Source organism: Electrona antarctica, assembly GCF_951216825.1.
Source record: "Electrona antarctica genome assembly, chromosome: 9".
NCBI lineage: Eukaryota > Metazoa > Chordata > Actinopteri > Myctophiformes > Myctophidae > Electrona > Electrona antarctica.
The window spans coordinates 11295706-11322806 of NC_136790.1; the positions used below are offsets into that span (position 1 = coordinate 11295706).

Below are 27101 nucleotides of genomic sequence, written 5' to 3' on the forward strand. Positions count from 1 at the left end.
ATACTGCCAGACAACAGCAAAGGTGCAAGGACACAGGTCCACTGCAGTATTACTGCCAAGCCGCAACACTGTTGGCCAGGCAAGCTTGTATGCGCGGTAAAACAGAGTGTTAAAGAATATAAAAAAGCGACCCGTAACAGCATTATCCATATACCTGGCTTATGATTTTGTCTTGTGCAGTAGAATTTGATCTGCCTCCTGTTAACAATATATCTTTGTTTGACATATTATTTACAGTTAGTGACACATATTCAAATGCTCCCATCCATCACTGTAGGGATACTGTATACTGAAATATAGTCAATGGGATTAATCCTATTGGAGGAGTCTGTCCACTCAGATGAATGGATTATGCAGTCTGATATCGGTCAGAAGTTGCTTAGGTCGAACATTATGGCTTGACTCATGACATTTGAGAGAAATGGACTCATTTATAATTCATTTTCTGACTTCTATATATACCTTTCACAATGATCTCAACAAAAGGATCCAATTGATGGTTAGATTATATTCAGGAAGTATCCTTATGTTCACAGTGCTTCCTGATATAATATGAACTGTGTATTCAAAAGTGCAGCGCATGCACTGCATGCTGCTGATTCACAAAATGATTTAGTGTTTTTAAAATCACACCGAAGGAATGCACGAGAAGAAGATAGTTATGGCCATTTAAAGAAATTCAAAAGAAGAAACACATACGTGGGATTATGTCCAGTCCACTATTGTCTGTTTTAAGACTGTTATTACAGAGATGTATAAAAGTCGCACAGACAATGACAACAAAATAAAGGAATTCATAGAGATATCCAAAAGACTGAGCCATTTGCATAGGCTAGTTAATTTAACTCCATTGTGAATGCATACGGCTCCATTCTTACACGTAGTAGTAGTATTCTCAACGTTGAGAACCCCTGATGTACAGTTCTGTACATTGAGGTTTCTGGCCGAGAAGGTTCATTCATTATTATAGGCAACCATTAGAAATTGATTATATTTGCATCTTTGATGTATTTACAAACTGAACTCCCTGGGAAACTAGTGACCTCCAGGGAAGTCTGGATGGCAACCGAGGAAGGTCAGTGACGCTGGAGAGACAGCTGACCTCCAGGAAAGACTGGCAACAGGGGTTAGCAACCTCTGTTGCAGCACTCGCAAGAGGGCACCACGCAAGCTACAGAACGTACACATGAGCAATACCCCCAGAGTCTCCAGAGAGGAAGGGAGGAAGAGGGACTCGATGGGGCAGATTCAACGACAACAACTACCACTACGACAGTGACACAGACGCAGAGAAGGCTCCCTTGACTCAAATACACCAGAGTAAGGCCAAGTGTGGACAAGGACGGACACATGCACACCGCACAGACGAACAGTCTGGTGAGACGTAGGAGGACACTAGGCAGGAGGCATAGTCCTAGAGAGACCTCTCAGTGGGAGACAGGGTTGCTCAGTGCCTGCAGTCCCCCAAGAACACACAAGGCAGAGATAGCTTCCTGTTAGTTCTGGCAGGAGAGAAAGGACAGTGGGCGGGTCCGCAGGGGGGTGGCCAGCACTGGTTTGCTGCACCTGGCCGGCAGGTTGCTTACTTCCCTGTTGTCCGGGTGTGGCCCTCTCTCCCGGTGCTGGTTGAGCCTCTGTGATGGCTGCGCCCCTCTGTGGACCTCTATAGCTGGAAGCCTGGAGGAGAGGGGCAGTGACTTGGCCAATCACTGCTGACCCGCCAACTGGAGAGTGTAGTGGTTGAGGGTTGAAACACTCTAAGAAGGGTGGAGACCACCTGATGACCTCTCTTCCAGGCCAAGGCATCCATTAGAAATTGATTATATTCGCATCTTTGATGTATTTACAAACTATACATGTATGCATTGGAACATTGGATTACCCTGTGCTGTTGCTGTAATATATCCTCCGAGAAACGACATAAAACGACATAAAACTTTGCTTTCATCCCCATGCAGTGGTCAGAAGGTGTCGTGGAAAAGGTTTGGTGAAAGGCACATGTCTAATAGCTTACCTATCAATCTTATAATAACCTGTTTTACTCTATGCAATGTTTGCGAAAGAACACACTGCAGTGCAGGCTGCTGCCGTAGTGCAGTATAGATACAAGATAGACACATGGTGCAGGTATTGGAGGGTGACTTTGGAGCTTTTAGTGCAGTGCTTCTCAGAGTGGGGTCTGGGGACCCCTAGGGGTCCTCGAGGGAGTTCCAGGAGGTCCCCAGCAACATTTGTTAATAATAGATCTATAGCATCAAAATCATCAAAATAGCTTTATACTTTAGCTATTCTGAAATGGCAGATCTACAAGCTCATAATGTATTGTGAATGCGACGCTTTTAGATCTGCTTTTTTTTTAGTTAACATTTTCAATTTTCAAATGTTTTTTATATATTAGTAATGACATGTGTTATTTTACGGGGTCTCTGGCACACAATCCTTTCAGATGGGCGTCCAAGGCAAAATATATCAATTTGGGGGTGCTTGACTTGAAAATGTTAAATTGAGAACCGCTGTTTTTATATTGCTATTGATTCTAGTAAACAAGAAGGGTATAGAAACTGCAGCTGGATAGTTGGGTCATATGATACTTCCATGACCGCGGAGAGCAAAGGTCTGTTTCTCAGTGGATTTATCATCTATGAAGGTTAAAAAACAAATTGAGCATCAAAATCATCAAAATAGCTTTATACTTTAGCTATTCTGAAATGGCAGATCTACAAGCTCATAATGTATTGTGAATGCGACGCTTTTAGATCTGCTAATGTACCTCGCAAAAATGCGGGCAAAATTCATGAGAGCCCCAAATCCATATGGCCACCATCAACAACCTGTTAAGGCACAATAAGGCAAAATGACCTAAAATTCATTCTGCTTTAAGTAGCATGTGACATGTCAAACTAGGGCGTTTTCATGATTCTGAATCCATTCCAAGCATTAGTTTTGCACAAAAAATACTCCTTGGGCTAAAAATGGCCATATCCATCATTACAAATGTGATGAGGTCAGCACATTTGAGCACAATTGGGCACATTTGGGCAAGTGGCTACGGCCGTTTTTTTTTTTTGTGCAAAACTAATGCTCCTAGTGACCCCACTAGGACACAGCCTTTCCTTCACTCCCTGGACATCTGGGCGATTAGCTGGGCTAAAGCTCTGTTTCCTGGGTCATGTCCTCTCGTTAACTGTCCTGTTAACTGATACCTGTCGCGCCTCCTGATTCTATGAATCTCAATTGGAATGTATAGTGTAACAGGCAAACAAACACACATGCACTCGCACGCGTGCGCACGCATGGACGCACGCACACACTCATAATTAACTAACTTGGACAAATGACGTACAAACGTAAATGCTAAGGGAATAAAACAATAACTTTAACTTCAACTTTACTGTCATATCACAGGTTTAGAGGGGTAGAAGTGGATGAAATTATTGTTCATACTAGCTCCAATCATATCCGTCTGACTGGACTGTTTCTAGCTTCAGTTTCGATAGCTTCAGTCTTATATTAGAAGTCTTAGAATAGAGTTAGATTCAGAGAAAGAACAAGGAAAAGGTCAAATATTCAAATATTCCTGATATGAGTACAGTGAAATATACATGGTATACAAGCAGGCCAGATATTCCTGATTAGAGTATGATAATAAGAGATAGAATACATACATACATTCATTATAGGGTACATGGTTAGAAGAAATGACAAATTGTATTCAGCAGTTAAAATAGCAGCATAGCCATATGTATGGTTAAAATGGCAGCAGATATACAGTGCATGTACAGTATGTGTACTGTATGTGTTTAGGACATCACACATAGATCTTACAGACAATTGCACACAACAATTACCCAGAGCAATGTGTCTGTCAACATATCAGTATATCAAGGAGAGAGGTACTGTACAGTAGCTGTGTCATCTCCACTTAAAGGTATATTCAGTGATTTGACTTAATCTAAATATCACTTATTTTTTCTTTTTTTCTGGATAATCCTCCCTACTATAGAGTGTGCTGACCATATAAGGAGCTCCTCCCTGTCCCCAGTGAGCCCCTGGGGTCAAAAAACCCTAGTTTCAGTTTTGGTGGCGGGTGGCAAAGCCTTCATCCAATCAGGATGAGAGGGGCGTTCCTCCGATCATGATCGAGTGGGGGCGGGCCTTGGTGCACATGCTGTTGGCCTGTTGCACTTCCCCCCACTGTAGAGCGTGCATGTGCACATTTTGTTACCGGGGCGGACTGGGTGGTTTTCCAAATCACTCAAATCACTGAATGCTCCTTTAAGGCAGCTGTTGTACCCTGGCTGTTCTGCCTTCCTTTTCAGCAACCCAACCAGCTGTAAAGTAATGCCTCAGACATGGATCAAGGCTGTCTTCTGACTTCTGACTTCTCTTATCCATTCAGACATTGATGTATCTCTAAGTGTCTTGGAGACTCACCCAAATACTTGTTTGGAATTCTGTGTTCCTGAATGCCATTCTTGTTTCCATCGAGTTGTAATACTTTCTTTCACTTGGTACTCCACCACTTACGTCACAGACCTCAATGGCACAGAAGGGACTTAAAACAAAACACACATTACGGAATACAAAGGGCCTGCACAGTCGGGTAACATCTGTGGCTTTAGTGTAATGCGAATTTTGCAGCTTTAAAAAAATAATTGTAGTCATAATGCCGGTTATTTGAGCATGTTAGGCTTCACCGATGTTTTAACTTTTTCAACAAAGAGGGTATGAATTGATATTTCCATGGTCTACAGTTCAACAATTCCGTCATATTGGAAACGGTGTAAAAATAGGGTGACTTCATTGCGTTCAAAGTCAGTATTCTCGCTGCTACAAACAACTCTTTTGCTCAGCCTCATTCTGTTGCCATGGAGACCGTCTCCACAGGGACAGATAAGCAGAAGGAGTGGGAGGAGACGTGGTGGTGACATCACGTCCTCAGAGCCTCTTGTGCCTCTGGGATATTTCAGGTAATAAAGTTGCAGCATGATGACATAGCACTTTTCATTTACCCGCAGAATCAGTTGCATTTAGTGACATATTGCATGAATTATAAGTAAAAACTAAAACGCTGGTGCTAAAAAAGAAAACGTGTTTTCTGTGATTGATGTTATTTCTACACTTTCTAGCACCTGGCCTACAATCTCTCTATACTTTGTGGCTGGCTTTAGTATTTTCTGCCGTCGTGTGGGGGAGGGTATTATATGCTTTCATAATTCATCCGACAATGACCGACATCGTTTCTGGACTTTCCTTTGTCTGAGAGCCTTGAGCACCATGTCTTGATCCAGAAGGGTGAACTTTATGAATAGCCTCAAGAGTGTTATTATTTATGTATTTCAAAGAGCAGATGCATGGATGGCACTCAGAGAATGAATGGCAATATGTCTGATGCCTTCTATTTATGGATACACTGGGATGAAAATATCATCCGGGCTATGGGGGATTCATTGTGGTGTGAATAATTGGGTGTACACTGTTCCTTTGGTTGATCGTTCAAGTTCAAGGATATCATCCCCACTCAATTTGAAATGCTGGTCAGTATGATGAGGAGAGGTCAATGGTCTCCTTGACCCCCTGTTTACAGCATCCTGCTTTGGACGGAAAGGAGCTGTATGTCTATGCATGCATGAATACATGTGCATGTCTTCAAGCGGTGCACAGCAAAATCCATGCACTTTTTTAGGGGCGCTAGCGCCTCCTATATTCAGCTATAGTGTAGTATTTTCGTCTTACACAAACATTAAATTCCCATTGACAATGACTGGATGATGTACGATGATAAGAGCGCCCCTCACTTCACACAGGTGTGATTTAAAAAAAAATATATATATATATATATATATATATATATAAATAAAATACCACTAGGCCAGCAGTCTGGGCCTGTGCAAATGCTGGGTGCAAATCCTGTGTATCCACTTATTACAATTTACAATTTACAATTTAGGCATTTAGCAGACGCTCTTAATCCAGAGCGATTTACATTAGGCAGGAACAAAAGTATGGGAATACATCACATATATAAAATGCATTTATCAAGAAACATGCGTAAGCTAAGAACGTAACTAGAACATATCTATATAATGACACTATACATATTAACTATACATATATACTATACTATGCTATACATATGTAGGCTACTATGATGTGCTATGACTATATACAATGCAATTATTGTGCTGTCTACATGACATGCTATAAGTCTGTTTCTTAACTGTTATTAAGTCTGTTATTTAACTGGGTAGCCTGAAACTGGGTGCTGCCCTCAATATTGCCCTATACGGACTGTCTCTGGATGTCTACAAGACACTCCAACAAACTGCTTGTCCAGCTGGAATCGCTCCAGCAGAGGTCAGACGAGAAGCAGCAACGTTGGCCCTCACTCGAGTCGGAAGGCACATGAGTGAATTCCACCTCCTCCATAAGGTCGTCACAGAGACACACACAGCGCACGCTGACCCGGCCAATGATACACTGGACGGGCTTTGCTGCAACAGAGCTGAAGGTCTATAAGAAGAAGAAGCAAAATGCTGACCTGTCATTTTTGAGGGGCGCCAGCCCCTCCTATGTCCAGCTTTTAGTTTGCGTGTAAACACAACTTTGTGCTAACACAAACATTAAATGCCATTGATAATGAATGGCCAGTTTTGAGTGTTTGTGTAAACACAAACATTGTCCTAATTGTGATTGGTCAGAATGAGATGATGCCTTGGATAAAGGAGCTATGCACCATTTACCATTTACCATTTATCTATGATTGATGATGCATGATGATATGAAAGCCCATACAGCTTTTGACCCCACACGTCTCAATATTTGCCATTGATAATGAAAGGAGACATTTGGTCAAATGTCCGCCAAATATGACGTAAAAATATAGAAGTAAATTGAGAAATACAGAGTAGGCAACAGGCATTCTGATTGGCCTGCAGTAGTGTGAGATGATGCATGATGATGTACGATGATAAGAGCACCCCTCACTTCACACGGGTGTGATTCTTTTTTCTATAGTTAATCCCTTTTGAGCGGGAACCCCCTTATGTGTTTTAAACATTATGTTATATAATTTAGCTATTGAAAAATAGCAGATCTACAAGCTCATAGCGCGCCACCGAGTGGCACGCTACAAGCTTGTAGGTCTGCTATTTTTGAAAAATTGTTAAAATGTGGCGCAAATCATTGAATATATATTTCAGAGCGAACATTTTTAACTAAAATATTTGCTTCTGGGGGGTCCCTGCAGAACTACATATTTTGAGATGGGGGTCCGTGGCCCAATAGAGATAATTCTGGGGGTCCTTGACGAAAAAGCGTGACGAAAAAGCGTGACGGATTTAGAAGCCTTTTTTTAGTCCAAAATGGGTTAAATTACAAACGACAAAAAACAGGTCTTATAATCGGTGTCGTCTTATATTCTGGCCAATACTGTAATACAACAGCTTATTGATTTAATTCTCTATGATATTAGCAATAATATTTTGCTTTTGGGATGGGGTCAGGGTTGAACCTAACAGAACAGTGTGTGTGTGTGTGTGTGTGTGTGTGTGTGTGTGTGTGTGTGTGTGTGTGTGTGTGTGTGTGTGTGTGTGTGTGTGTGTGTGTGTGTGTGTGTGTGTGTGTGTGTGTGTGTGCACTGCTACTTTGTAACTACTATCATCAGTGTAGTAGGTGTAAGATGCATTTGCAACTTCTGTGGGCCACCTGACAGGCAGACAGCCCCTCGATTCTGTGAAGAGAAGAAGAGGGGCGGTGGATCCAACGGCCTTCCTTCCATCTGCTGTCGGAATAGCAATGGGTGGACTTCCGGGACCATGAGAACAACTACAGATAGCGCTTAAGTTAACACCAAGCAAGACTAAGAACTTTGTTTCCTCTGGTGATCCAGCCGGGAACAAACATGCCCACGGACTTGTTGTTGGAGGGTCTCTGCTGCCATATTTGGCAGAGCCGCCATTACTTGTGCCCATGGAGTGCTGAGTGACATGCGTGTTGTATCATGAGGACATAATCCATGGGTTTGTGAGTAACTGTAGCCAAGGCGTCCAGTCGGAGGCCTAACTAAGGTATCCAGTCGGATATCTTAGTGGCTGTGACCTTGAGGAGTCCCTCAAGATGGTAGAGAACCTGTGTGCCTTTGCGGGGCCCGTTATATGGAATCTATTTTCAGCTGCTGCATGGGCTGCTAATTAGGTATTTTGTTGGGGTGGGCGATCTACCTTAGATGAGAGATCTATCTTCTTCGTCTGCAATAGATGATCTGCTTCTAAGGTAGCCCATGCATTTCTTATGTGACATCATGCCGTGACATCACGCATGCTGTCCATTGACGTACAGTAACCTTTACTGCATCTAAAATATTTGTGTCCCTGTGTCTGCTTTCCCTGTGTGTGCACGGGCATACATAAATTGTTAAACTGTGTGTGTGCCTGCGTGTGTGCGTGCGTGCGTGTGGGTGGGTGGGGTGGGAGTGTCTAGAGTTGGGAGGTGTTGCTGATGTCATGCACATGCCTTTATCCTTTATCCAATATACTAAGCATTGCAGTTGTACTCATGCACCTCCCTCGCTATCAGGAACAGACTCCAGCAGCCAGACTGCATGCACCATGCAGGTGTCGCACGTTGCTGTTCCTGTTGAGCTCGGCTGGGGATGATTAATGGTGTAGGATAACTGGCGGACACGTTTTCGTTTTTACCCTAAAAATAGCATGAAGAAGGGACTATATTATTTGCAGTCGGGGGAGTCATGGGGGACAAAGCCACTCAGCAGTTCTCACTCTCAGCAGCAGCAACACCTGGAGCCTTATACTTCGTCGTACACGTTGTGAGCTTGTAGATCTGCTATTAATGGCGAGCGACACCATCATATAAGAAGTATAAATCGGGCTTACGTGGCGGTGACGTCATGTGGCTCAGAGAATGGAGCTCTGTGTTCCTCCAACTCTAAAAGAGAGCACACAGCCTGCAGCATGCATGGGACTGAGAGACCTTGCTGCTGGAGAGAGTGATACTGTTCCACTGCTGTAGAAGTGTGTAAAGATATACAAGTGTAATATAAAGTAATGAATGTGAATTATAATGTATGATTGTAATATAGTGTGTAATGTTTACATCATTCTTCTGTGCTCTTTCAAAGCTTTTCACCTGTGTGACTGAATGTGATTTTTGTCTCCACCAGGCCGAAGGCATGGGGAGAGAGTATGTTTTGCACTCCGTCCGTGTGTGTGTGTGTGTGTCCGTCCGTCCGTCCTTCCTTCCGTCCGTCTGTGTACAGCTAATCTCCGGCACCGTTAACCCGGCCGATACCAAACTTTGCACACACACTCCCTGGATGCCAACGATGAACCCCACATTTTCCAGAACGGCCAGTTATAGCGCCACCATAAGGCAGCTTTTCACATTTTTTACCTACAACTGCACCGATCTGCGTGAAACGTTACATGCACACTCCCTAGAGGCCAAGGACAAACCTTTGACCTGCATTTTCCGCATCTGCCTTTTATAGCGCCACCAGGAGGCCGACTTTTGTAAAACACATTTTTTGATATTACTCCTCCAGATTCTGTCCAAAAATCTCACAAATCGTTACACAGTATCTCTATGGTCATGTGCTCAAGTCGGATCTGTCCGATATTTCATATTCCATCCTAATTGGCTATAATTGGCTTTCACAGTTTGCAAGATTGCCCCGTTTTGAACAATAGCCTCAAATCATGAACGCAGCATGCAATTTACGTGAAGTCTTTCACACTTTTTCTTACTAGGCTGAGGAATATATCCCACCCTTTTCACATTGGCCTGTTATAGCGCCACCAACAGCTTGATTTTTTTCCAAACACATTTTTGGAACAAAATGCCTCAAATCATCCAATTGCCATCAAAGGCGTATGAAGAAATGGCAATCGGTACACATGATCTCTGTAGTCATGTGATCAAGACGAGTCTGTTGGCTGATTTGGCTAAGATTGCCTTCCAGTTTTCAGGAGTGGCCCGTTTTGTACAAAATGCTGCACATGTCCTGCTCATCCAGAATTCTATTCTCAGAGATGCTATGAGTGATCTGGCTCTGCATTTCCTCAACAAAATGAAGAAACTTGTTGCAAAAAAAACAACATCCTCCTAAACATTTTGCCAAACATCACACACACTCCTATCCTCCTGGTGGAGACCTGTGCCCGGAAGGGCACTTTTTCTAGTTAGTGTGTGTGTGTGTGTGTGTGTGTGTGTGTGTGTGTGTGTGTGTGTGTGTGTGTGTGTGTGTGTGTGTGTGTGTGTGTGTGTGTGTGTGTGTGTGTGTGTGTGTGTGTGTGTGTGTGTGTGTGTGTGTGTGTGTGTGTGCGTGCGTGCGTGCGTGCGTGCGTGTGTTTATGTACAGTATTGGGATCCAAAACTACGACAAGGATGTACCAGTCAGGATCTACATTATAAAGTAGACCTTGAATAATATTTTAGACTCCATAGCAGTAGTGGCCCATTTTGTGGTTCCCATAGAGATTTCCAAAAATATTCATATTATTTTAAGCCTGAAACCAAGCCATCCAGGATCCTGGTGAGTCAAATACATTTTTGAATATTTAATTATATTATTTTAATACAGTATGTGGGAATCCAGGTGAATGGTGCACCCACTGCACCTGACCTACATATAGTCACATGACCAGCATGAAGTATAAAAGTCTAGTTCCTCCCAGTAGAGACCTATTTTTACTCTGCTCCACCCAATGGTGTTACCCCTTCATGCAGGGTGCAGGAGAAATTATGGTAGGCAACAGCTCACCCTTTTGTTTGTTAGCCAAACGTTTTTTTGCACTTTTAATTTGTGTCAACGTCATTGTTTTATTTGGTCTTATTCAAATGTATTTATTTCAGTTTTCAGATGAAGTGACCATGGAAGTGCTCTGCTGTGTCCTGGACATACTGGTAAAACAGTATATGTCTCTGTATTTTAATGCATTTTGGAGTTTTGTAATAGCACTGTCCTTGTAACTGTGGTGCTGTTGTCCCCCACTCTTGCCTTTGCATTGTGCTGCTGTATAATTCACTGCAAAGCAAAGGTTTATATTCTTTTCCACTATTATTGTACCCTTTGTTTTATTTATTTGAGTTATCTGTTGAGTTTGTAGGGCAGTACAGTAGCTGTAGGCATAGATTTGTTTTCCACTGACATGTTTTATTTCTTTTCAAAATCTTTTTATTTCCGTTTTACAGTATGGGTGTCAAGTCACAGGTTCATAGAAAAAATACAAATAAAATATCAGATTTTAGTATCAGTGACTGAGGTAAACAAACGTAGCCTACTGTATGAATCACAGAGATCGTGGGCAGACATAATGAAAAGACTGTTATTGTGCAAAACATGCCCCTTCAAGACAAAAGAAAAACATTTTCTCCCCTTCAAGTCCCAATTTAGTAAAGCCAATTCCCAATTCCCCAGCCTCTCTACAAGTACTCCATCTCTGCTAACCCACTGACATGTTTTAATAAATTGTCTCTGTCCATTTGTTACAGCTTGTAAGTGTAACCCTGTTCAAGGCCGGGTCACACGGCTTCCTTAATTGTTGGGACCTTTTGGTTTTTATTGTTGTGTATGTTAACCCCTGGCACTGCATGTTTTTGTATTGATTTTGTTATTTTTCATGAGTTGTTTTGGTGTAGGAGAAAACTATCGCACAACTAGCAATCAGGCGTATGCACAGGTGCGTAGGCCAGTGGACATCAAAGAAAGCAATAAGGTACACCCGCACACTGTGTATCTGCTCGGCACAAGAGTATTGTCTTATTTAATGAAGCAGCGTTTCGGTCATGCCTGAGGAAGGTCCCTAGTGACCGAAACGTTGCTTCATTAAATAAGACAATACTCTTGTGCCGAGCAGATACACAGTGTGCGGGTGTACCTTATTGCTTTCTATGAGTTGTTTTGGTACCAGGCCTTTCTCTCTTTTCTTTCCCCATATCATTTTGGTAGTTACCGTGTGCACGGGCCGACCCGCCCTTCCCTATAGGATAGTTAACTATAACTTGTCACTTTATTCGATAGCCTCGTTGACATATTGCCCTGGCCCCTGACTGACATGTATTTTGTATAGCTACATTAAAATAAAGTTGTGTTCTAATTTTCCACAAAGTGCCTCTTGTAAATTGTTCATGTTAAGGAGAACTTGGTCACAGTTCAGTTGAACAGTTTAAGGTTTACACTTTAGGGGTTCCTCCTGCCCCCCTTAGGGGTTCCTCCTGCCCCCCTTAGGGGTTCCTCCTGCCCCCCTCAACAAGCGGGAGGTGGTGTCGTCAGGCATAGTTCCTCCTGCCCCCCCTCAACAAGCGGGAGGTGGTGTCGTCAGGCATAGTTCCTCCTGCCCCCCCTCAACAAGCGGGAGGTGGTGTCGTCAGGCATAGTTCCTCCTGCCCCCCCTCAACAAGCGGGAGGTGGTGTCGTCAGGCATAGTTCCTCCTGCCCCCCCTCAACAAGCGGGAGGTGGTGTCGTCAGGCATAGTTCCTCCTGCCCCCCTCAACAAGCGGGAGGTGGTGTCATCAGGCATAGTTCCTCCTTCCCCAACTCAACAAGCGGGAGGTGGTGTCATCAGGCATAGTTCCTCCTGCCCCCCCTCAACAAGCGGGAGGTGGTGTCGTCAGGCATAGTTCCTCCTGCCCCCCCTCAACAAGCGGGAGGTGGTGTCGTCAGGCATAGTTCCTCCTGCCCCCCCTCAACAAGCGGGAGGTGGTGTCGTCAGGCATAGTTCCTCCTGCCCCCCCTCAACAAGCGGGAGGTGGTGTCGTCAGGCATAGTTCCTCCTGCCCCCCTCAACAAGCGGGAGGTGGTGTCGTCAGGCATAGTTCCTCCTGCCCCCCTCAACAAGCGGGAGGTGGTGTCGTCAGGCATAGTTCCTCCTGCCCCCATCAACAAGCGGGAGGTGGTGTCATCAGGCATAGTTCCTCCTGCCCCCCCTCAACAAGCGGGAGGTGGTGTCGTCAGGCATAGTTCCTCCTGCCCCCCCTCAACAAGCGGGAGGTGGTGTCGTCAGGCATAGTTCCTCCTGCCCCCCCTCAACAAGCGGGAGGTGGTGTCGTCAGGCATAGTTCCTCCTGCCCCCCTCAACAAGCAGGAGGTGGTGTCGTCAGGCATAGTTCCTCCTGCCCCCCCTCAACAAGCGGGAGGTGGTGTCGTCAGGCATAGTTCCTCCTTCCCCCCCTCAACAAGCGGGAGGTGGTGTCGTCAGGCATAGTTCCTCCTGCCCCCCCTCAACAAGCGGGAGGTGGTGTCATCAGGCATAATTCCTCCTGCCCCCCCTCAACAAGCGGGAGGTGGTGTCATCAGGCATAGTTCCTCCTGCCCCCCCTCAACAAGCGGGAGGTGGTGTCGTCAGGCATAGTTCCTCCTGCCCCCCCTCAACAAGCGGGAGGTGGTGTCGTCAGGCATATTATTAGTACCAGTTACTACATATATTTAGTAGCCATTTTTGATGCTGTTTTCAAACTTATTTCGATACAGAATCAAATGTTTTATCATGATTTAGTCATGATTCACCAAGAGCTTGGATGGCTTGATTCCAGGCTTGAAAAGATTCATAAAATATTTCCGGAAATCTCTATAGGAAGAATGAATGGTCTTTCTATCTGTGGACGCACAAATGCCTGCCACTTCGCTCTATAGTGAACAGACAGGAAAGGTGTGCGAGAACAGATGACATGCAGCACAGAGCATCAGGTCCGATTTTAACCTCTTTATACACACACACACACACGCACACACACACACTGTTGTAGGACATAATGAATGATGCCGACAGATGTGTGATTACTTTTCCATGTGGATCAAGCAACATCCCGGCCTCTCAAACAACATTAGCTATTTCAGTATTCATAGTCAGATAAATCAATCCACTCAGTGTGTTTAGAAACAATGGGCAGCAATGGCATTCCTATTCCCTGTACATTTAGGACATATTTCTGAAACTAATCATGATGAATGTGAGTGTGCATTTAAATGCTACTTATTAACCCTGCAACAAATGGTACAGAAGCTCTGCTGAGACATTTTAACCTGGAGGAAACTCTTTATAGCATTACTTATGTTATGTGGTACTGTATGCAGTCTGCAGGTGAGCCCCTTTCCTGCTCATTTTTATAGTTGGTCACATTTTTCACATGGTAAAAGATTCAGGTCAGGGTTAGTGTTAGAATAACTCAGTTAGGGTGAGGGGCTATGGTTAGAGTTAATGAACGGTTTAGGACTGGAGTTGTGTTTAGGATTATGTCTATCTAGTCTTCTGTACATTGTTGTTATTTGCATGTTGTCGTGTGAAATGTCATTGTCCAGTGTGTGACACCTTAGCCATATTCTGCTCCTCTCATATAGTTTATCAAATGTGTGTCTTTGAATCACATTTTCTCATCTACAGTCATCACTCTCCAGCTTCACCAACAAAGAAACATGCGTTTGCTATATACTTCTCATTTGTCTTATACTACTTTTTGCAGTGCTACAAATCAATGACCTCTTATCATAAAACTGTAGTGTGCTGCAAAAGCTTATTACAAGTGGTGATCTCAATTATCTGTGCTTATAGTCTCTGCAAATTGTAAGCAATGCCATTATTATGCACTCTGGTGTACAAAGTGTAGGCTAATATGGCCCATGCCCAACGGGATGCTTTAGAGTTATGGGTCAGACAAATGCCTCTGAGCGATATCAAGGTATTTTCCTCGCCTGAATTATACACTGATTCTGTTGTCACGGAAACGGTCAGTGGTGTGACGTCGGGCCACGTCATAAAATCTGACGCAGATCCATCAGAAACTAACCAGGAGCGCCACGAAGTGAGCCGGTTCAGTAAAGATCATATATAAGATAAAGCAGTACAAAAGAGGTACCCAAACCAACATACTTGGGCTCAAGCATGTAGACTCCCTCCTACAAGCTTACACCCAGCCCTTTGACAGCTGCCTACGGCCTACCATATAGGAAATCGTCTCTACAGATTCAATACCGTGGTTTGTTTTCAGCCCATTGACCATTACTTTAGGAAGACAATATGGGAAAGCAGCCAGGGGACTGTATTTGGGTTCTAGACTATAATACATTATGACTTAATTCTACTATACTTAGAGACCGTAAGGAAACAGAGCACTATCACTTTAGAATGGGAAGATGCTCAAGATGGCAGCACAAACGAAACAAGACAAAGTTGTCAGCTAAACTGACCAGTCAAAGCATCTTTGTCTTCATATTTTTTAGTTTAGTTTAGTTTATTCGCACAATAACACAGTACAAAAAAAAGAGTAAATGTGTGTGCAGGTGAGAAAAGAAACCCATGGAGGGCTTATATGTGGTTCTCACCAAAGATAATATACAAATAGTAATATACAAATAGTAAGGAGACAATCATCATATCATGTGATAAGATCTGCCATTCATTGACTTGTAGTGAATGTTGTGAATCTTACCGTTTGAGGTGGTGGATGACACAAGCATTGGTACGTGGATGGGAAAACTATGTTTTTCTGTGACAATGGTGTCCTTGGGGACATAATTTAACACTCCATTGTGTATACTCACTATAATGTTCCTGACCATATACCCAGGCTATGTAAATGATCAAATGTAGGCTAAATTATATACTGAACTGAAATTTCATCATGATTTTTGTGTAGTTTACGGTACCATTTGGTCAAAGTTGTAAAAACTGGAACAAATATTGCAGGCCTAACATCTAATGCTCACCTTATCCAACACTGCATGGGCTCTGGTAATATCTCACTTGTTTCACTTGAGGGCAGCACTTAGCTGTTCAGAAATAACAAACAATAATCAACTCCTCTCCTATCCTCCTGTAGGCCTACAGTATACTACATTAGGAACATATGTTAAACGATTAATCTTCACATCCTTTTTATCCGAAGTCTCATGACAAATATCAGCTTTATAATACATAGTGCAGTGATATTGATAGATATGGTTCAGTCCCAGAGAAGGGACTTGGCTAATGTAAAATTAAATAAGTAAGGATGTCTCGCCCAGTTGTATTAACCTTTGTATCAGAGGCATCATTTCATGAAATAATCATTTCCACATTCAACCTCACAATGCATCACGATGCGACACATTGTGAGCTTTTAGTTATTATAAAACACTAGAGCGGTGCCCGTGGGGCCTCTACAGCGGTGCGCGTTGGGCACTGGCCTACTTGGAACGATACAAGTTGGAAATGGATGCCCCACCCCTGCAGATATTATGTCTGTGTCCCTTTTATGCCCATATATGAGTTCTTTGTCAGGCATGCCCAAATATGGAGTCTACACAGACGTCAGAATGATGTCAGAACAGGCCAGCTCCATATATGGACAATGGACAGGGGCCGTCCAGAGCCCGGGCAGAGGCCTTTTTGGGGCGGTTCTGGACAACCATGGGTCCAACCGACTCGACACCGGGCACTGCACTCCCTGTGGGGGTGTGGGATGCGTGTGTTGAATTAGAAGTCGGTGGGGCGAACAGTTCTGGAGTTACGTGGATTACACATGTACGTACAGACAGAGTTACACATGTACGTACAGACAGAGACTTGGTGCATTTATAGCTATCAATAGAAGATAGATATAAATGCTTGCCTAATGAAACACAAGTCTATAACATGGATGTGGACTCAGCTGCTGGCTGGTCCTAAAGAATAACTGCATTTGAGGTTAAATAAATGCAAATGCTTATATACCACCCCCTGCATGGGTGAGATGAGGCCCGTGTTAAATAGTGGGGATATAGCTTGATGCAGTATAGCCTACTGTAATTTGGTTAGCTTTGACACAGATATTGCCAGCCAACCACCATGTTTTTATAACATTTGTGATAGCCTATAGTCATTATGAGATATAGGGGTTAATTCATAATGTTGTTTATAGAGGTGCATGCGTAAAGTGAATGGTAAATCACGTGGCAAAGTGAATTGTACGTCGTTCAATCGTACAATCTGATGTATGGGCTGTCAAGGCCAGAAAGTAGTTTTTTGCCACTCAGTATAGGCGCTCCGTTCCCGCATAACTTGCATACCCTCTATTCCTGGAAATGTATTGCAGTTTAACCCTAACCCGGTCCCTAACCCTATAGTTTTTTTTTGTCTTTGAAAGTGTGGTGCACTTCTGACTTTCACTTGAAAGTATAGGCTAATCCAAAAATGAAAATACTCAAGTAAAGTACATGATACTACATTTTAGCCCCTCCTATGTCCAGTGAGTGTTTGTGTAAACACAAACATTGAAGACAAAAAATTTGTAAACACAAGCATTGTGAACATTGAAGACAGAAGTGTGTAAACACACAGACAAAGGTGAGGGACGCAAATTGTGATTGGCTGGAATGAGATGATGTAAAATGATGTATGATGATGATAAGAGCGCCCCTCACTTTATTTGAAGTATAGGCTCCAGTACGCAAGGAAATCTACTTTGGCTAGTTACTGTCCAAAACGGGCTGGAATGGTAGATTCCCTGAAAAAGAAACAGCTGAGGGGTTTTAATGAGAAAGGAGTTGAACACCCTGCCAGCTGTGTTGCAAACAAAGGTTTCCTCTACGCTTAACAGCCTACTTGTTATTACCCAGATAGCCTGTATTCTCTTGGCCGGAATAGGGGTCAATAGATTGGTATTGATTTGTTCATACTGAATTACCCTTAAGAGTTCCATAAATGCATTCAACATCAAGCGGTTGTAAATTATGGTTACATCAAGGGCTATTCACTGTAGTTACCCATGACGAATGTGAGTTAAATTACCCCCATTATTCCAAGGACGAAAATGTGGAGGAGAAACACATTTGGTTGGAAAGTCTATGCTAAAACCATGCCATGGAAACCTTTTGAAAGAAAGGGGGTTACCCAGGAAACCACCGTTGTCATGGAGACTGCATCACAGGGTGGGTTCATTAAAGGAGAAGGAGGGACCACACGTGTGCTGTTCTTTGATCCTCGCATAACACTTATTTATCATTAGCTGTGTTATAAATATTGCACTTTCTAAAGCATGGATCTGGACATTATTTCACTGTAATTTGCAGCAAGTGCGCATGGGTTTCAATGGCTATAGACATTTCATGAGACAAGAGATTAAAAGGGAATACAATATTTTAAGGCATTTATTGCCAGATGGACATGGTATAAAATGCCTTAGCAATTATTTTTTCCGTATCATCTCTTGAGATGCATGGATGAAAACCTTACAGAATTTCTTAAGCGAGTGCATGCAAATAAAAATACAATAAGGTAATGAGTCAGGGTCTCTTCATTTCCCTTTTTATTTGGTATTGAGGCTATAGGCAATTCTGCACGACTATCGCTCAGTTTATAACTGGTGAAGCTTTTTTCGCTTTGCATACATTAACCTGAATAATTAACCAACCATCACTGGAAGATTTACGTGTATGATAACAGTGTATGATATATTAGATATAATAACCTTTACAGGCATTTTGGCTATAGGCTTACAGTATATTGCCATTCATTATATGACTGGACAATGAAACAATGTCTTCCTCACAAAGCACAAGACAAATATGCTTCTTATACAGGTAGAATTATATGCTGCTATAGGCCTAGGCTATAGTATAGCCTATTATGCCACACGTGTTGTTATAGGCTAATCAAAATCACTGAACAAAACACCTTCTGACGCAAGCATGACCACGATATGGTATAGGCCTATCAGGCATCATGTGGCTCCACTCCACAGACAGATATGAACCGAGACATTATTACAATTTATAGCTATCAAAAATATGTCATAATAGAATTCCCTTCATGCTCCATAATAAACACAGAGGACAAATTTACACATCCGTGAAAATCTTCGTGATGTTCACGCAGTTTTGGGTGTTTTCGTTGGTGAAGTTTGGCTCCTTATTGAAGGCCTCCTCTATGACCATGTATTCTGACTTCATGCCCAGGGACGGCGAGCTGCAAGTCCTTTTCAGCTCGTCTCCTGCCGGGATGACATGATCGTCCTCCTCGCAGCTGCTGACATGCGAGTACTGTGTGCTCTCTTCTCCGTCCGTCTCCCTGTGGTAAAAGTAGTTGAAATTGGAGACAATCACGGGCACGGGCAAGGCAATTGTCAGCACGCCCGCTATCGCGCACATCGACCCCACGATCTTTCCCCCGATGGTCACCGGGTGCATGTCTCCGTATCCAACCGTGGTCATGGTGACCACGGCCCACCAGAACGCGTCCGGGATGCTGGTGAAACTCGACGTGGGGTCGTCCGCTTCTGCGAAGTAAACCGCGCTCGAGAACAAGATTACTCCAATGAAAAGGAAAAAGATCAGCAGGCCTAGTTCCCTCATGCTGGCCTTGAGGGTCTGACCTAAGATCTGAAGGCCCTTGGAGTGTCTCGAGAGTTTGAAGATGCGAAAGACTCGCACAAGTCGTATCACCCTGAGGATGGTGAGGGACATGGCTTGTTGCCCGCCATTTTTTTGCGTCTCGGCCAGCTCCGTTCCCAAAGTGATGAAATAGGGAATTATGGCGACAATATCAATAATGTTCATGATGTTTTTGGAGAATTTCGTCTTACTCGGGCACCCATAAAATCGTACCAGTAACTCGAAAGAGAACCAGATTATGCACAGTGTCTCTATCATAAAAAAGGGGTCCGTGAATGGGTTTGGTTGCTCGGGTGTCGTGCCATTTATCGCGGGAGGCACAGCGCGCTCCTTATCGTCCCGAAATTCTGGCAAGGTCTCCACACAGAACACCACAATTGAGATTATAATGACAAGCACCGACACTATGGCAATCCCCCTGGCGGGCCCAGAGCTGTCTGGATATTCAAACAATAACCAAACCTGCTTTTGGAACTCTTTCTCGGGCAGTATGCGCTCCTCGTCTTTTATGAAGCCTTCGTCCTCTCTGAATTGTTCCATCACTTCATCTCCGAGCTGATAAAAGCGTATCTCCTCGGAGAATATGTCAATGGGGACGTTAACAGGTCTCCGGATGCGCCCCCCGGACTGGTAGTAGTAGAGAATCGCGTCAAAGCTGGGCCGGTTTCGGTCAAAGAAGTACTCGTTCCTCAGCGGGTCAAAGTAGCGCATCCTTTTCCTGGGATCTCCCAGCAGTGTGTTTGGGAACTGGTTGAAAGTTTTCAGCTGAGTTTCGAAACGCAAGCCCGAGATGTTGATAACCACCCGCTCGTAGTAGCCCGGGATCCCCCCATGGCGTTCATATCGATCCACCGACAGGTGAGACGAGAGCACCGTTGACTCCTCAAACATGTTTTCCACTGTCATTATGACGCCCTTCTTCACCTCGGCATGGTCTTGACGTTCACTTCTGTTGTTGTCCCTGTTCCTGGCGGCCGAATAAGGCGACTCGATGAGACTGATGTGGTGGTCATCCATCCATTAACCTCGCCGCGGCGTCACCAGGTTTTCCACCGCCGCAGAGGAAAAGTCATCCATCCATACAGGTGGTAAGGAGAGGAGAGAGTGCGCGCCGCGCCGCGCCGTTCGCAGCCAAAGCCCTGCAGCTTTGGAGAGCTAAAGCCGCCGCTCAAGCAATGCTTACATCTCCTCACACCAACTTCCCAGAGTTATATTATGCGTATATCCACAGCGAAGGGTTACGGTCCCACAGAGCGCACGCTTATCCTTTTCTCTTATTTGTTCTCTCTTTACAAACAACACGTCGATCTGTGCATGGTCGATACCCGCCCACGGCGCGCATGTCTGACACACGTCTGACTACCACCGACTCACCCAATCGGAAAATAAATGGATGCTGACACTCTGACCCAGCTGGGAAGTGGGATACGCACAAGCTTCACGCCTTGTTGTTGTGTGTGACGCTGTGCTGGACGAAAACAACACGGTTAATGAAAACATTACACCACGTGTTCATTCACACCTGTTTGATGTGGCTGTGCCCCCCCCCTCCCCCCCCCAGGCCCCCAGAATGTCCTCTTATATCCACTTGATTTCGTTTTTGCCAGTTGACTATTAGACTACTGTCATTTTCAGTATTTTCTACACATTTTGTTCCTGTTTAAAAAAATCGTAAATCAAATCCACTATTACAACACCCAATACAACGGAAATAATAATATTGATAACAATATTTACAGATGCCTTAGTTTATAACAATAAGGTTTGATAGCTTTCATTCAAGTTCTCCACTTCAATAGTAGACTAGCCTATGTTCACCAAAGTATGACTGGAGCTGTCCATAGTGCTGAAAACACACATGCATTATTGTGACCTGCACTGCTACATCAATAATATGCACTTGTTAAAACATTGCCCCTTGTTAGTCGTTTGGTCCACAACAACTCATGTAGTACAACAGCAATCTGTGTTCATATTAAAATCGTAATTACGTTTTTGAGGCATTTGGACCTGCAGGCAAATGAGCATGACGCTGTTGTTGTCTGGCGAAGCTTAGGAAGAAACGCATGCATTTACAATAACTTTATGATGAAATAAATGAAAATAAAGGCTGCACACTGTAGCTCCATGTTGCAGATTTTAATGAAGCACCGCTATCTGCAGGTGTGCTTGATTAAAATCTACAAAGAGAAGCTATAAGTGTGCTTAGTGACGTTAATTTTCTGTTTTCAATAGTTTGTTGATGGGTTCAGCACCTAAGCGCCTAAGGGTTTACTTTATGTGCACAGGACAACACTCTGTTGTCCCTTAACTTAAGCAATTACGCTTAATATTCCTTCAAGGTTACTGTAATAACAGACTAAAGCACAACGAAAGTATGGTGGTGGACAAGACATGTGTGGTGGCAAAAATGCATATAAACACTATGGTATTGATTAATTTAATGTAGCCTAGTAGTTGATACTTAACACTCTAATTACCACCTGTTAATGGTTAACCACCACAAACTTATTAGAGACTGCCGACTCATGTAAACCTATTTCAAACTGTGTGAGTTAACTATAGAATAGAGTCCATTTAAGGAATGACCATCTCTTGTTACTCCTGAAACTCTGTACACTCCTGAAAGTACAGTATAAAATATGTGTGGGACATGTGTGTGGGGAGTGCTGGGGGAAGCTCTGGAGGGAGACACTATAGTCTCTCTCCGGTGTGATGACATATACAATAAAAGAATGGAGTTCGAATCCTGATGGTTGAGTCCTGCTTCTTTCTGATGTTGTTTACTTACTAATAGTAATATCAAAAGCTGCCATTACACATGTCACAGGCATGTTCTGAACTTATATAGCTCTGGGAGTTGGTCACATTATCTATGAAGGGAGATATAGGGGTTCATATAGCTCTGGGAGTTGGTCACATTATCTACGAAGGGAGATATAGGGGTTCAAGTGAGACTTTAATAGAGATTGATTTGACATTGATCTGTAAATGTAAAGCCACTGTGAAAGTGGAACACTGGATGTGGCTACAAAAAGGCCTTACCGAGACCACACTGTCACAACAAACTAAGTAGGTAAACAAATAAATAAATAAACAGATGATGCAACCGAAAACGTTAAAGATGGTTGACCTTACAGACAGTTGACCTGGCAGTCCAAAGCCCTGCAGGGCTGAGGGGAAAAAAAGCTCTTTGTAATTACGGTTCATGTGACAACCAACAGAAGTCATCCAATTTCACATATCAAGTTTCACATAAAAATGTAGACTGTCGGCACATTATATTGCTCTAGACCTATCTTTGATAATTCTACTATTGAAAATTACAACACTAATGAGTAAACCAAGACAATTCCAGTCACATGGAGCAACACATATCACACAACACAAGTTTTCATAATATGTATTTTATTAGGCAACCATAACAAACATCATGGCCAAGGTGTTTTCACTTTAACTTAACCCTTAAGTGTATGCTTTCACAGATGCGGCCACAACAGCGCAGCCTTACATTGTCAATGAATACCTCATAAGTAAAGAAGACAATGACAGGGAAAATACAAAGTGCATAATCTCTCTCTGTATAAGGAATCACAAGAAACAAGATAAAACAAGTGTTATGGAAAACAAAACGCCTGTGGTCTCGAGGCTACTGTTATGTGAGTAGACTAGAGGCTACTGTTATGTGAGTAGACTAGAAATGATTAAGATAGATGTCTAGAGATTATAATGTGCTCCTGACAATCTATTTTTTATGTGAAGTTTAGTAATTATTACCACCTGTTACAAAACATCTTTGTAAACCCACACTGCATGATGGCTGTGAAGTGTGAACATGGCAGCCTATACATTTACATATGAATACTTTATACAAAACTTCATTTATTTATTCAAATTTTAGTGTAGCCAATTCTCTTTGCCCCTTTTTCTCCCCAATTGTGCTCAACATTTGAGCACACAGTGTGGTGTGTGTGTGTGCATGAGCTTTCCTAATTTAGTTGGCCTCAGCGCACACATGCGCATGTGTGTGCGTGCGTGCGTGCGTGCGTGCGTGCGTGCGTGCATGCGTGCGTGCGTGCGTGTGTGTGTGTGAGAGTAAGAGAGAATAAAATCAGGCACATATCTATTCAAGCTGACAGTAATTGCTTCTCAATAATGTGCATGTGCCGAATACTTATAGGCCCGCTTTGTTCCCATGGTAACGAAACACAAAGATTAAGTTAAAGTCAAATTTAGTTTCTAATTATGATTCCAACTTCTGCAGATACATGGCCAGGAGAGAGTGATTGTTCACCCTCTAACTGGGAAGGAACTTCTTATCAGTCTATATAGAGCCAGCTTCATTATTTTCAGTTGAATGCAAGTGCACTTTTCATTTTTGTCATTATACTGATGGACCAACAGATGGACAGATATAAAAATGAAACTCCGTCTAAAGTCGATACTTTCATATTTAAACCAACAGAGCCTGTTAAATACATTTAGGCTATTAAGCCTGTCCACACTCTCTCCTTGGCTTTATCAATCTCTCTCTCTCTCTCTCTCTCTCTCTCTCTCTCTCTCTCTCTCTCTCTCTGTTCCCTTATGTCTTTAGCCTTTGTTTCATCCCATTCGTTCTTCAGTTAAATGCATTTCGCTGAACATAAATGTAATTTAAAATCCATTATTTCCCCGAGGCCTTCGTATAAACACCGCTCATGCTTGTAAACACAGAGGGACTGCATGATCCTGTCACGTGAGCTGATCCCAGGTTTACTGTATAATTCTGTTTTGAATTGCCTTCATGAGTTTTGATGAATCTTATACAAAAATCAATGTGTGTGTGTGTGTGTGCGTGCGTGCGTGCGTGCGTGCGTGCGTGCGTGCGTGCGTGCGTGCGTGCGTGCGTGCGTGCGTGCGTGCATGCGTGCGTGTTGGTTTGGCTTTGTGTGTGAGGCTTGAAAGAAGAAGACAAGTTGGGAGACAGAGAGAGAGAGAAAGAGAGAGAGAGAGAGAGAGAGAGAGAGAGAGAGAGAGAGAGAGTGATGGATAGACACCAAGCACCTTTTTTATGGCACTATTCCCTGGTGAATGCTGTCAATGTAAAAGCCAAGATGTCAGCCTGCCTGCAAATCAAGACCATTATTTGAACTGCCGTGGTCCCACTGAAGTGCTACAGGTGATTTATCCACCCTGTCTACACCATTCCAGGAATGTGTGCGCATATTGACCTTTCCTACACATGTCCATGTCCTCACATATGTTCATGAATACTTGATGGCCTTTAATTCCACAAGGTCTTTCGATGCGTTTTCTCCGTGCAAAACACCATATTGCCTGCCTAGAGGAGATCAAAATTCTGTATTCAAACCTCTGGAGCTGAAAGCAGCTGAAGGTACTTTTTCTTTTTATCACTTGGTAAAGAAACAAATGTAATAACATCATATTGATGAGGTCATATTGACTATGTCAGTCTTGTCCAAATATGGAGTGAATCAACTTTATTGTCACATCACAGTTTTACAGTAAACAAGTGGGTGAAATTCGTTTTTCTGCAAGCTCCTCGTTATTGTTGTGTTAAAGAGAAAAGAAAAGAGAAATGCACGCACGCACGCACGCACGCACGCACGCGCACACACACACACACACACACACACACACACACACACACACACACACACACACATTTAGATGGCTCACCCCCTATAGGAGCCATGCCATATACAAATATTTCTTAACTGTAGCAGAAATTGTAATTGACATTTCAAAAGTGATACAAATGCCACGACAATCCCACACTCATGGGACAAGCATATTTGCTATAATTCGCCCTCCCTCTGCATTCTTCACCAAACCAGAAGAATATCTGTATAAAGAAGAATTGATCAATGTTTCCATCAAAAGTGTCATCATTATTTCTGGTGCCTCTGAGAAATGAGGAGCAAGTCCTTTCTGTGGCACACACTGTCAGATCGATACAGGCAGAGAGTGTGTGTTAGGGAGGGAGGGAGAGAGAGAGAGAGAGAGAGAGAGAGAGGCCGGGGTCCATCAATCAATTATTGGCTGTGTAATCCCTGCTAGTACAGAATCATTAGGCATTCATTGTGGCTTTCATGAGTCAAGGTGAAGGCCAAGGTCATAAATAACACAACGCAACTTTTACTGACTACAGAAACCATTTGGAGCAGCAGCCACATGATGTTATTGGAAACTGGTTGTATTGTGCCAATTCTTCTATCATGCACAAGTCCTCTGTAATGAACCAATGTTGACACAGACAATCAGAGTGATTCAGAACTTCAGAAGCCTTGTTCGACAAATACCAAATGTGTGATGAATTGTTCTTGGTGCGTGTTAGAATAGAAACTCCAAACACATGCACAGCAGGCCTACTGTATATGCGTTTGCTTTGTGTTGCTGATGTTTACCATGTGTTTGTGGAACTTGGTTTAATGTAAGTTCTAGTGCTTTTTACTGAAGTGAATTTGGTTTAAGAATAGACTAATATGATATGAATGGATATGTTAACTTATTAATTACTTAATATGTGGCTAATTATTAGGTTTTATACCTGTATATAATTTATGTTGTTTGTATGTCTGGTCTCGTGGGGAAAGATGGTGGGTGGGTGGGGAGGATTGGGAAAGGAGTTGTGGGAGAAAATATAAAAACAAAGAGTTGTATTTTCTTTCTGTGAAACTTGCATAATATGATGTCATACTCTTTGAATAAAATTTGTTTAAAAAAAATATGTGGCTAATTCTTATTTAAATGAAATACAATATTAAATGTATAGTATTATTTAAAGGTCATATTTATAATTTGATGTTTATCTGGAACTTTTTTCTTTGTCTTTGTTTCCTTTGTAGAACCATAGCAACCATGTGTGAAACCCTATTCAACATTATCCGGCAACAATAAGCTGGATATTGATCCGAATCCTCGTTTCCTGGTTTGTGGCTCCAGTTGAACTGTAAATCCTAAGAGAGAAGTGCAGATATCTGACATGACATCCCATGTTAATGGGTGCAAAATGTCCCACAAGGTGATTGTTTGTCTTGGGTTATGTCACAGTTGTGACATATAAGGGATATGGAATCCACTTGAAACTGTATACTTTCAGGCCAGGTCAAAGTGTAAATAAATATTCAATAATGAAAGGATCACGAGAAGACGTACACTAAAATAGAAAACAACGTAGTTGAAATAATTGGTCATAAGTTCACCAACTAACTAGTGGGATTGTAAAAACGGCTGTGGTCATGTTTTGTACATATATATGAATATATTGCTGATGTTTAAGCAAGAGAGTGTTTTGAAAGCTGTCATTCCTCCAAGGAATCCTCACCACCATGGAAATGTGAGCAGTTGCTGCCACGGTAACGTGCAAAACAAACGTGACATACATATGGTTAGCTATAGGGACTGAAACACTCCATAACCTGCTGTGTGCTTTCATCTTATGGTACTGTAGTGTGCCACATCTAACACACACACACACACACACACACACACACACACACACACACACACACACACACACACACACACACACACACACACACACACACACACACACACACACACACACACACACACACACACACACACACACACACACACACACACACACAGTCCCGTGCTGTCACACATCAAATTAGACATGGGTTTATGCATACTATAAGCATCTTTTAACATAGATGATTACATTTACTGTCACAGTTAACAGTACCAGAGGCAAACGTGAACATTGAAGAA

At 42.9% G+C, this 27101-nt stretch overlaps 1 protein-coding gene and 1 long non-coding RNA gene across 2 annotated transcripts in view; both read right to left on the reverse strand.

Annotated features, from left to right (window-relative positions):
* Positions 1–27101, reverse strand: part of LOC306929734 — a 231748-nt gene that overhangs the window by 201233 nt on the left and 3414 nt on the right. The gene's annotated exons all lie outside the window — the stretch shown is intronic.
* On the reverse strand, positions 18813–20270 carry LOC306929723 (potassium voltage-gated channel subfamily A member 3-like; the record flags this gene model as incomplete). Its single annotated transcript, XM_079510367.1, has 1 exon — positions 18813–20270. The coding sequence occupies one exon, from the start codon at positions 20268–20270 to the stop codon at positions 18813–18815; it is 1458 nt and encodes a 485-aa protein (XP_079366493.1).